This window comes from Aedes albopictus, chromosome 1, assembly GCF_035046485.1.
Source record: "Aedes albopictus strain Foshan chromosome 1, AalbF5, whole genome shotgun sequence".
In the NCBI taxonomy this organism is placed as follows: Eukaryota; Metazoa; Arthropoda; class Insecta; order Diptera; family Culicidae; genus Aedes; species Aedes albopictus.
Window position 1 is genome coordinate 139,003,330 of NC_085136.1, and position 12,671 is coordinate 139,016,000.

The 12,671-nt window shown below is 40.7% G+C and overlaps 1 protein-coding gene across 1 annotated transcript; it reads right to left on the reverse strand.

Moving 5' to 3' along the window:
* Positions 1 to 337: 337 nt before the first annotated feature.
* LOC134285715 (uncharacterized) lies at positions 338 to 1,110 on the reverse strand. Its single transcript, XM_062847036.1, has one exon. It carries the CDS (start codon positions 1,061 to 1,063, stop codon positions 701 to 703), a length of 363 nt encoding a protein of 120 aa, XP_062703020.1. The 5' UTR covers positions 1,064 to 1,110; the 3' UTR covers positions 338 to 700.
* Between the last annotated feature and the right edge of the window lie 11,561 nt (positions 1,111 to 12,671).

The window sequence follows — 12,671 nt, forward strand, 5'->3', positions numbered from 1 at the left end:
GGATATGGGTTAATGCTAATGCTAATGATAATGCTAATGTTCAATATCGAGACAGTCTGCAATCTTATCGGGATAGCTTATCGACTTTTTTGTAAAGTGTCACGTAATGCACTGTCAAAAATAACTAGAGACTTGAATAGAGTATTACATATCTTTAGGATTTCAATGTAATTGAATACTTAATTTCTGATATATTTTTTTTTCACAATTTCCTAAATATTGAGGGGCATTTATTTGTTACTCATAATTTTACTTTTCAATGTAATTTTAAGATATGTTTTTCTTTTCTTTATTATCAACAGAATCAGCCCCAGGCTGGTGTTTCAAAAAGTCGCAATAATACCTACAATTATTTTATTCTCAACAAAATTACAATAGCTCTGCTCAAGAAATGAGAGTTCACATACTTCAAAAATTTTCAAATCAGATTATTAAATCTTTCGTTACAATTCGCTAATACAGTTAAATGATGCATGACAAAGATCCAGTTAACACCCGCAGCTAAGCTTCCACAATAATCAAAGACAAAATTGATCAACTTTGCTATCTAAAATGTAATTTTGTTTCATGGATTCGATTCGAGTTGTTCCGTTCCAAATACACTTGGTAAGTTCACCATTACGTAAGAACTATAACACACCTTACTCACTAGGCAAAAACAAATGTCACAAGGTCATCCCAATATGGTCCATGCATGGATCTACTTCTTCTCCGGCTCCTTCCGTCCGTAGGCCACCCCCTGTTCGTACGGATTCGGGTAATGCGGTGGATACCCCTCGACCGGTGGGTAGTGTCCCGGTGGATAATGCCCCGGTGGATAATGACCCGGTGGGTAACTGGGGTTATCGATGGGCGGTGGCATCAGGTGCGGCGGTGGATAATGGCCCGGCGGGTGCACTCCGCCCGGTGGGTAATGCGGATTGGTCCCGATCGGTTGGTGCGGATAGTTCGGATTCATATCCGGTGGGAACACCGTGGTGGAAATGTGACCCTCGTGTGGGTTGTGCGGTAGGGGCGTTCCGTGTCCCGTCGGTGGGATGTAGTGAGGCGGGTAGTGTGACATCTTGCTCCGGTGGCGAATGTGAACTTACTGAACTTTGTGAATCATGGAGCAGTTGATAGTACATATATTCATTTATAGACACGTTCGATAACGGGGCGGTCCGCAATCTTATCGGCATAGCTTATCGTCTTTTTTTTTTCGGGGTGAACTCATTTGGCAGGGGGATTCTTTTTTGTTTACCATGAAAATCAGACGCGCAGTACTGCTGATAAAGGAAAGGTTTTAGATCGACGGAGATAAAGCATTTTGCATGTGAGTAAGCACCTCCAAGTGCGCAAGGAATTTCAACACCTCGCTCCGATAATCGGAAAGGGAAATGTACGGAAATTGATATTAATTTGCTGCTTAAATCTTCCGACGAGCATTAATTACTTCAAAGAGGAAACATTCTCATCCTCAATCTTCTGTTACGATGGCTCCTCGTACCGGTGGTGCAACATCCAACAAGCGCTAAGAACCAAAAGAGATCGTTGTGCATATTTATCACCTTAAGATGAAGGAACTTTCCTACATCACCTCTGATGGCCGTCGTTAGGTCATAGGCCAACTATTCCGAGAAGGGTCTTCTACCGAATCGCCAGCAACGTACCGAAGGTAAAAGAAGGCATAGGCGTGGCCAGAACGAGGCTAGTTTCAGAACTCAGTCAGTTTGTGTAAAATGTTTAGTTTTTTTTAGTTTTTTCTAAAAGTTTCTTATTCTTTTTCTTTCCTATCATTGTTCAAATATGATCTAATGACTACCACTTCTTCTTTGTATGCGAAAGCTGTTATCTTAAATTCTTAGTCTGTCTTTTTTCTTCAGCTATGAAATTATGTCTCACCAACCCCCTTTTCTATATTTTACATTTTGTATCTCTATAAACATATTATATTCATAGATCACCGCGTATCGTATATAGGGTATGTGTTCCATCAGTAATCTCACGCTTCCATATTCATCCTATTCGAAAACGACCGATTACGACACCGATTGATTCCTTTCTTTTTGTTTGCATGGGTACTGCTCACTTTAAACAAAAAATACAAAAATAAGAAACAAAGCAAACAGCGCTTCAATCCTTTGTTTTTCGTAGGATGAAAATGGGAGCCACATGCTTAACCTTCGTCGTGCATTAGGGTCATTATGACCCAAAACGCGATTTCAAGCATCTCTTTTGTTAATTAACTTATCGTAATGAAACTTTTTGACTTTTAATATTTTGCAGAAACGAAGAATTTAAAACAAAACAAAATTCTTAAGGTGAAACCAAAATGGCGCCACAAAAAAAAGTTACGAATAATGCATTGGGGTCATTATGGCCCAGAAATTCAAACTCTTATAGAATGATGATTTTTTCACCAATTTAAATGACCAATGTCTTATTTGATAGATAATTTCGTCAACAATGTGTTGATATGTTGAAATGGTGGTTCCGGGAACATTGGCCACCAGGAATCTGCCACACAGGGCACCATGTCGGACATGTGGGATATAGCACTACATTTTGCCAGTAGTTGTATAATATCTTGCGATCTGGACCACTCAGAAGGATACTGTCTTCGGCAAAGTTGCTTAGAAGACTAAGAGCTTTCACATAGGAAACAATTAAGTTCAAGAATCGCTCACTGCGTGGCGTTAGTGTTCTTAGGAGCTTCTAGTTCAGTCTAAACGCCATATATCTCGCGTTCTGGACCACTTAGAAGGATACTGTTTTCAGCAAAGTTTTTCATAAGACTGAGAGCTTTCGCATAGAAACAATTTAGTTCGAGAATCACTCAAATCACTCACTACGTGGCTCTAGTGTTCTTAGGAGCTTCCAGTTCAGTCTAAACGTCGTATATCTCGCGTTCTGGACCACTTAGAAGAATACTGTCTTCGGCAAAGTTGCACAGAAGACTGTAAGCTTTCACACGGAAAACAATTTAGTTCGAGAATCTCTGTTCTTAGGAGCTTCCAGTTCAGTCTGAACGTCGTATATCTCGTGTTCTGGACCACTTTGAAGGATTCCGTCTTCGGCAAAGTTGCTCAGAAGACTAAGAGCTTCAGAATACACTCTCCCGTGCAAAAGCTTGGGGTCACCCCCTCAAAAACATGGAAATGTTTTTCGGTCATATCATAGTAATCTTTCATTTAATTTATTTGTTCTTAGACTCTATCGAAAGATAAAGAGTTAGATTTGATTCGTAGGTACTTTTCACAAATTTTATATAAAATTTTTAGTCTAAAAAGTTCACCTAAACTTACATGTTTTTCCTTAATCTGTACGAAAAATTGTTTTCCGAGTAATTCAAAATTGGGTCGACCAAATTTTAAAATTAAAGTTGCATTAGAATCCGAATTCTATCCTCTTTGAGAGCCATTCATTAGATTTTAGCGGAAAAAAACCATAACATTATTTAAATTATCGCATTAGGTTTACAAGTTATCGTGCAAAAGTTTGGGGTCACCTTCCAAGTGAAGTCTGAGTCGGATTTTTGTTCAAATCGTCATTTTTTTTTGGTGCAACTTCAATTCTTTCTTTGATAGTTGAATGGCAAGACACAGAAATGATTATGAAATGTTCATAAACTATGTTCTTGACTAAGTAAATATAGAAAATGGTATATAAAATCCATACTAAATCAGCTAAGTACGTTATATAAACTGCGAAAGAGGATGAAAGTGAGATAAAAAGTGCTGAATCGTGAATTGTACCCTATAGAAGCAATTGTGTTCTGTCGTCCGTAATACGGACAGTGAATAAATTGCACTAAGGTTGCTGTTACTGGATTAGCAACAAGACGCTCAAATTTTCTGTAACGTATATGGAACCTAATCTGAACAAACAAACCAGAGTTAGATGTTTCATGCATGTTACATAACACATTTAATGTACGCTGACTGTATTATCACTTGCGAGCAATACGTAAGCTCCGCCTCCACAGATCGATGTCAAACACGTGGTAATTTGTGATTTCTATGAAACAAAGCCGCAACTTTACGGCTTTCGGAGTTTAAATGCAACTCAACTGACAAGATGGAAGTTTCGTGTGCTTCTAGTGCAACTCATTTAGATCAAAGCATAGAAAGCCACAATCTGCATGATGTTGCAGGTGCTGCTTGGGCTCGTTTGGATAAACATACACATAATGATGACATTTGAGCACGAGAAATGACCTTATAACTAACAAAGGGATATGACCAAAAATGTTAGACGTGACAAAACGTGCCAGACAATTGCAGACTGGGTGCGTCCATACTTTCTGGGGCAGTCTTTAGTTTATAGATTGAATTCCTTTGAAGATAACGAACAGGAACGAAAAAGTGCTGCCTTATGCACACCTATTGAAAATTTCTGCTTCATGAATTCATTCAAGTTAGTGCAATAGGGTCTTGTACCATTTGGGCAGGTGTACCTAATTTGGGCACTTGCCGCTATAACTAAGTCAATTTCAAACCAATTGATTTGAGTTTTTGTATAGAGTTAGATACTGTATGTGCCTAACTCTCTACAAAAATTAAAGTCAATCGATTTAAAGTTGACTTAGTTATAGCAGAAGGTGCCCAAAATAGGTACACCTGCCCAAATGGTACAAGACCCTACTTCTACGGATTCTTTTTTGAATTTTCTCGGGAACTTAAGTTTTAAAACAGATATGAACTCAAAGCTTTTGGTGTTTTTTTAGAAGTGTGTATGGATTATTTTCAAAATGTTCTTCATAAGTGTTCCTAACGACGATAAATCAGTAACCAGTTGTGTAAGACTGTATAGATATGGCATAGAATTGAATTGAATAGAATTTGTTGCTATCTAGATACATGCAATACGAAACAGCAAGAGGTATCCCAATCGCAGCTAAAACTAGGCTAGGCTGGGCAGTCTACGGAAGCACATCCATCGAAGCTGAGCGGTCAGCTCATCAGCAGTTCCACATTTCCATCCGTTCACCCAAAATAAAGAGCTGCATGACCTCGTGAAGGAGTTTTTGCTATAGAAAGTGCGGGCGCTTCAACCTGTTTTGTGGAAAGTTACGATGATCGACGTGTCCGAAAAGTTCTTGAAGAAACTACTGGGCGACGGAATCAGATTCCAGACAGACTTGCTGTGGAAATACAACTACGTGGAGTTTTCAAACAGCCGGCCCACGAGGGAACAGCGATTCCGTAGCCTTAAGCGCCATCTAACATCAAAGCCCGTCCTGTACGACAACGTGAAGACTTCCACTGAGAGTCGTTACCTCCTTGCTGGACCGGAATTTCGCACCCAGCTTCCTTCGGTTTTGTCGTCATTTCACCAGTTCGCGCTGGCCATCAGTGCTGATATCTGCGAGATGTTCCATCAGATCTTGATTCAACCTGAGGACCGGTCGGCACGGGTTACGTAAAAAAGGCTGAATTACGAAAGGCTTAAATAACAAAAGGCTGTAACGCGAAAGGCTGAAACTACAAAAAGTTGAATGCATCAAAAGGCTGAAATAACATAAGGCTGAAATAGTGTTTTGACTAGTTTTCAAACGCACCAGCCTAAAAACTCTCAACACTAACAACGTAGACAAACAGACGTATCACTCCAATTGTCCGTCGATTACTCAGCCGTGACACTCGCATATGTTTTAGTTTTGCTTGAGCTTGACGATTGACTGTCCTACTGTCCCCAAGTTCATGGTTGTCCGAAACTAATCCATTTTAAGGGAACAATGTTCCTGGAACATGCTTCAGTTACAATATTCTGAATCGGAATGTTTTATGACTGGTCATAATGCTATGGATTATTGAACATTACTAAAACAGTATTTTTCAAAAGAATAGCATATATTTCAAAGAAGAGAAAATCTCTGATGATATTGTTAGTAGCCGTAATGACAACAATCTCCAAAACAACATGACTCGAAAGAAAAGCTCATGTTTAAAGTAGGAAAAAAATAAGGATATGAATATTATCAGTACCTTTTTGTGCTCGTTGGTATGCAACATTAGCCTCTTCACTAAGCTCAGTTTCGAAACTAAAGCCCATGTTGAGGGTTACACGTTCGATTCCCGTTCGGACCATGAACTTTCCATTATGAATATTTTCTTGACTCCCTTCGGCATTGAGTATCTTCATGCCTGTTACACGATGTGCCAAAGCTGAAAAGCAGGCTTGATCTCAGTTCGGGTGTTAGTCCAATAAAAGGCGAAGTGCTTTTTAGTATTTTCAGCTTTTTGTAATTTCAGCCTTATGTCACACTTTCTTAATTTCAGCCTTTCGTATACAGCCTTTTCCTTTTGTGCATTCAGCTTTATGAAATTCAGCCTTATGTTTCCATCCCCATATAATCTCTACACAATCCAGGCAAATAATTATTGGGTTACGTACATAAGGCTGAATTATGAAAGACTGAAAGTTACATAAGGCTGTAATTCCACTAGTTTTCAAACTGCGGCAGCCCAAAAGCAGTCATTCTAATGATTACCCAAACACTCAAACACAGACATACAGATGTATGACTCCAATTATTCTCATCGTCCACTGATGCAACGATATATTTGAAAATTTGCTAGTAGGTCGACAACCAACCCATGGATAATAGTATTGGTTTATTCAAACTTTCAACCCTAGTTCAGGGTTGGCTGAACTAAGTATTTTTCTTTATCATGGGCAAAGATGCTTCTGTTATTATGCTCTAGAAAGTGTTATCCAAGCTGCACAGAGTCATGACAGCTTAGGTTTTTGGTTGCACATGGGCTGTAGTTATTTGATTCCAATCCAATGCTAGAAAAAACTTGTCATTGACTCATGTACAACCAAAATCCTGCGCTACTGTGATCCTTTTTTGACAAATGTACTATTTGGGAACAATTGGTTGTCAGTGCAATCAATTCCATGCTATGTATTATTGATGTTTTACATAGCTACGATAGTATTTCTCAAAATACAGCATATTTTTAAAAGAAGGGAAATTTTCTATTGATTTATTAGTAGCTGTAATGGCATCTCCATAACATCAAAACTCGCAAGAATAGCTGAAGTTTTAAGAAGGGAAAATCGCTTATTGAAATGTTTCAATCTTTTTTTGTGTTCATTGTGTAGAGTGTTACAAGGAAAGACATGTAGTCGGTCTACAATCTGTTTTATTCTGACGTATTTGAATTGGTTTGAACATCACAGCCTACTACAGTTCGGCCATCCTGACATAACACATCGTCCTCGATGTGAATCAACATATTCCTTAAACCTCCAACTCGATGACTTAATCTTTAAAGTGGTAATGCTGCTTCTCCAGTTCTGATAACAGCTACTCTCTCCATTCATGACGCAACTTCTTTCGCAGATCTTTTAACTCGAAAGTAATGCACTGTCGCTTTCAGATTTCTTCTCCGAAGCTCAACTTCCATTTAGTGAACCGCCTTTCCGCAGTTTTCTCAACCAATAACTTGAAATTTTGATTGAAATGCTTTGAAAAAATGGGTAATCCATCCCACTTCTGAATTGTAGAGTGTTACAAGGAAAGACATGTAGTCGGTCTACAATCTGTTTTATTCTGACGTATTTGAACACACAGAATCACAGCCTACTACAGTTGGTATGCGTCATTCCCCTTTTTTACTAAGCACAAGCCTGCAAGTAGTGCCCTTGTGACGGGTTCGAGTTCTGTTCCGGCCAGTAACTTCTCGTATAGTAATTTCCTTGATTTCTTTGGGCATGATATCTTCGTGCCTGCCAGACGATATACGAATACAAAATGGCAATTGGCCGAGAAAGCTCAACTATGTAAGTGCTCATATCACTTGAGAAACAGGTTCTGTCTCAGTTGGCACATTACGCCAAAATTAGGAATGGTGCTGTAACTGTAACAAATATTTTGGCATTTTTAGGCTTTTTAATTTTCAGCCTTTTGTAATTTCAGCCTTATGTAACAGTTCCATTATTTCAGCCTTCCGTATTCAGCCTTTTGCGATTCAGCTTTATGTTTGCGTCCCGTCGGCACAGTTATTCTTGCGATCGGCGGGATGCTCTATCTGAGTCCTTCGAGGTCTCAGACGTTGCGACGTTGGATCCACCTGCTCATCTTCGGCAGCCCAGTTCGTAAAGAATCGGAAAGCCGAGAAGTTTGCAGAATTTCCACAGGCAGCGGGCGGAGGCAATTACAAAGCACCATTATATGGATGATTTGCTGTGCAGCGTGGATACAGAGCAGGAAGCAGTTGAACTGACAGAGCAGGTGAAATTAATGCACTCTAATGCCGGTTTCGTCATTAGAAATTGGCTGTCGAACTCGAGTTACGTTCTAACATGAATCGAAGAGCAGCCAACAGATTCAACAAAGAAAGTTTGGACCGACAAATCAGCTGCTTACGAACGCATTCTCGACATGATCTGGAAGCCTAAACAAGATAGATGTCTTCGTATTCCAAGGCGTGTTCCGAGGAGAAATTCAGGCTCTCATCTCGTATAACGTTATTTCAACTAAAAGAGAAGTTCTGCGGAGTGTTATGAGCATTCTTTGACCCTAGGATTGGTACCCATCTATGAAGTCCACGATAAGGTGCTCGTTAGGGCAGTTCAGACTTTAAACATGTCAAAAATTGAAAGCTCCCATATGTTCATAACAATCCTTGGTGCAAAACTAGAGTCCTGTCAAATTTTCAGCCATTTTGGTGGTGATTTAATGGTGGCCCAAAAGCAAAATAGGTTTATATGGGAATTACTATGGAGAATTTTCGAAAAAGGTTCTCCTCGCTGTAGAGCATTAACACATGGATGAAGTCATAGGGTCAAAGTCAAATTGAATTCTTCAGACCTCAATGATGAATGTTGCCGAAGACCGCAACTCGTTTCGACTCACGAGACAGAAGTTATTAATCAATATTCATCTATGCATGCTTGAACAGACGACCGCAGCTCGACCGACACGCTTGACACGCAATCATAGTATGCGTGTTAGCTTCTTGCACACCTTGCAGGACATCTTGTATAAAGATACGCATGCGAGTGAGAATTTGTTTAATAACTTTTTATCCGATTGTCGAAATATGTTTCGGTCTTCGGCAACATTCATCATTGAGATCTGAAGAATTCAATTTGGCTTTGACCCTATGACTTTATCCATGTGGTAATGCTCTACAGCGCGGAGAACTTTTTACGAAAATTCTCCATAGTAATTCCCATATAAACCTATTTTGCTTTTGGGCCTTAATGGTGACCACCAAAATAGCTAAAAATTTGACAGGACTCTAGTTTTGCACCAAGGATTGTAATGAACATATGGGAGCTTTGAATTTTTGACATGTTTAAAGTCTGAACTGCCCTAGTGCTCGTGCAACACATCTGGCGCTCTGGACTCGGTTGGGACGAACATCTGTCGGACACACTGCTAGACCACTTACTGCTAGGGCCAAGTCGGAATACCACACTGTTGCTTCTCTGGCTACTCTTCTGAAGACTACAAAGAAGCCTTTGTAGCAGTGGCCTATTAACGAATTGTCGGAGGAACAAGAGTTCAATGTTTGTTGGTATCGGCAAAAACGAAGGTAGCCCCTCTGAAGTTTCTGTGGATTCCCAGGCTGGAACTTTTAGCCGCCGTTCTCGGGGCCCGGCTTTCCAAATCCGTTATTGAGAACCACACGATCCCAATCAAGCGCAAAACGTTCTGGAGTGATTCCAGTACTTTTCGACACCATTTGCGGGCCGATCCCAACAATTCAGGCTGAGAGACATTCACGATCTTACGCAGGTCGATGAATGGCGCTGGGTGTCATTACGTATGAATGTCGCTGACAAGGCTACAAAGTGGGACAAAGGTCCCGATAGCAGCTTCGGCAGTCGCTGGCTCCAAGCTCCGACATTCTTGAACGAGACTCCGGATTCGTGACCACAGCAAACAACGAAAGGAGAGGAACTCTTGAAAGGACACCCTACGAGGGCGAATAAGGCACGTTATAGACAGGCGCGGAACAGGCAGAACTTGGTCTTCCGGAGGATGAAACTCCTGCAGGAAGAACGAGATCGCCAAGCGATGGAAGAGCTGTACCGCGCTAAGGACACACGGAAGTTCTACGAGAAGCTGAACCTTTCGCGCAGAGGTTTTGTGCCACAAGCCGACATGTGCCGAGATAATCACGGGAATATTCTCACGAGCGAGTGTGAGGTGGTCGAGAGGTGGCGGCAGCATTACGATGAGCACATCAATGGTGACGTTGCAAGTACCGAAGGTGGCGTGGTAACAGATCTAGGAGTATGTGCGCAGGACGAAAGACTTCCGGCCCCTGACCTCCAAGAGATTGAGGAGGAGGTTGGCCGGTTGAAAACAACAAAGCCGCTGGAACAGATCAACTACCAAGCGAGCTTCTAAAATAGGGTGAGAGCACAACACTGGGTCATTACCAATTGAGAGGTGGAAATATTACCGGAGGAATGGATGGAAGATGTTTGCTGAGAGCTGCCTACAAGATACTCTCTCGAATTTTATGCCGCCGTCTATCATCGATTGCAAGAGAGTTCGTGGGGCAATATCAGGCTGGATTCATGGGTGAACGCGCTACAACGGACCAGATAGATGCTCGCCATCCGCCAGGTGTTGCAGAAATGCCGCGAATACAACGTGCCCACACATCACTTGTTCATCGATTTTGAATCGGCGTATGATACAATCGATTGAGACCAGCTATGGCGGATTCTCGCATAAACTGATACGTAGTTCGAGTATCAGGGACATTCTCGAGTCCCTTCGAATCTCGCAGAGGATTACGGCAAAATGATGGTCTTTCGTGCTTGTTGCTTTAGAGGGTGTAATATTGGTGAGCTCGTTTCATACTACTTCTCCTTTTTGTTACAGTTCAACCTTATAAGCTGCGAGCAATCTCTAGAATAGTCTGCATTGACAACCCTCCTGACTACACCCTTGCAAAGAAGGCTTATTTCCGGCAAAACCGTATAGTTAATGAACGAGATTTATCTTTCCTTCCCGGTCCCCGTCGTTGGTTGGTATGGTGGTGATGCGGTTGCACAATGCATTCCAGCAGTCAACCTTGGTAATGCTGCACCATCATCCACCATCGCATCGTAGAGAGGTTAGTACATATTTTAGCCTCCGCCGCCAGAACACGCCAGAACAGCCTATTGTTCGTTTGGGGAAACCCGGAATCCGGGTGCAATGCAATGTGGCTGCGTGGCATCCAGCAAGCTCGTTTGGTTACAATATGAGATTGCCGCCGCCATGCGGAATGATATTCGGAGCAGCCGGCCATTTAACGCAGCTTTATAGTGTGTGCAACCGACGACGGCTCCGGCGCATCGTCGGGGGCTAATGATCCAGTGTGGTCAGGCGAACGATGGCACGGCACGCGATTAAATCTTTGGGATTTTGTGGCTTGGTGATGATGACTTGCTGTGTGTAAATGCCGAACGACGGAGGCTTTTGTTAGGAATAATGCTTCTTTATGATGGCATGTGTAATCATGAATGGATGTGAGGTCAGTTTCGATCGAAGGTACTTACTTACAATGACCTTCACCAGAGTAGCATGTGACAATAATTGTGTCTAGAGTGTCCTTCCCGGGACATCCCGGGACAAGAATTCCCGGGATTTAAGTGATTTCGGGATTTCCCGAATCCCGGGATATCATTTCAGAAATCCCGACAATCCCGGGAATCCCGGGATGAAGACAATTTGTAGAGAAAACTGCCAAATATCAAAGCAAAAACTTTATCTGGCCATTTTCACTTTCGAAATATGAGCGGTTTTCTCAGACACCACCATCGGGCTTTGGACACTAGGTCATACTTGAAAAAAAAAAATCAATCATTAATGATAAACTTGGTATCATGTTATGCATTTCATTCATCTTTTTCTATTTATTGGTTTATTCAGTAGCATCAAGAACAAACTGGACATAGCCCACATACCATATTATATTGTAATTTTGGAAATCTGAGGCCAAACTTTTACTATATTATGCAAATAATTTGAATTTTTCAGAAGAGAATTAATGAATCTCAATAACAAGTACAAAAGTTTTGAAATTATGAAAAACCGCAATTGCAAAAAGAGTCCAACCTTTTGAATTGAAATATTCGGAATCTAAGAGTTCAAAAGGTACTCTAAAGTTATATTGAAGTGCGATTTTTACGATACATATCAACAATACAAACATCTTCCGTAGCGATATAATGGAGATTATGATAATTATTTCTCTTAAACTATTAGTTATCGGTAGAAAATTACTTGCAATAAATTAACTACTAAATAGTTGAAAACAGACTGTTCTTGGCGAACATAACGTTGATACTTTTATATGTATTTGACATTTGTACATCAAGTAGTAGTGCAGTACATTGTATAGACATTTTATAATACTTCTTGTGATGGATACAGAAATAACCATAACTTAAAAAATGAATATTTCAACTGCACAAAAGCTAAACAAATAAATTTTCTGGGTTTTATTGAAATTTTTCAAAATCCCGGGATCCCGGGATTTCCCGGGATTAGCTAAGTATTTTGTCCCGAATCCCGGGACACGAAAATTGGCCGGGAAATGGACACTCTAATTGTGTCTGGTTTATTGCAATTCATTGGCTGTAATACTAACTACAGGACCCTAACAATAAACTAGATATTCAATAAACTAGATAGAAGATTGAAGATAAAAAATAGAAAATAGAAGATA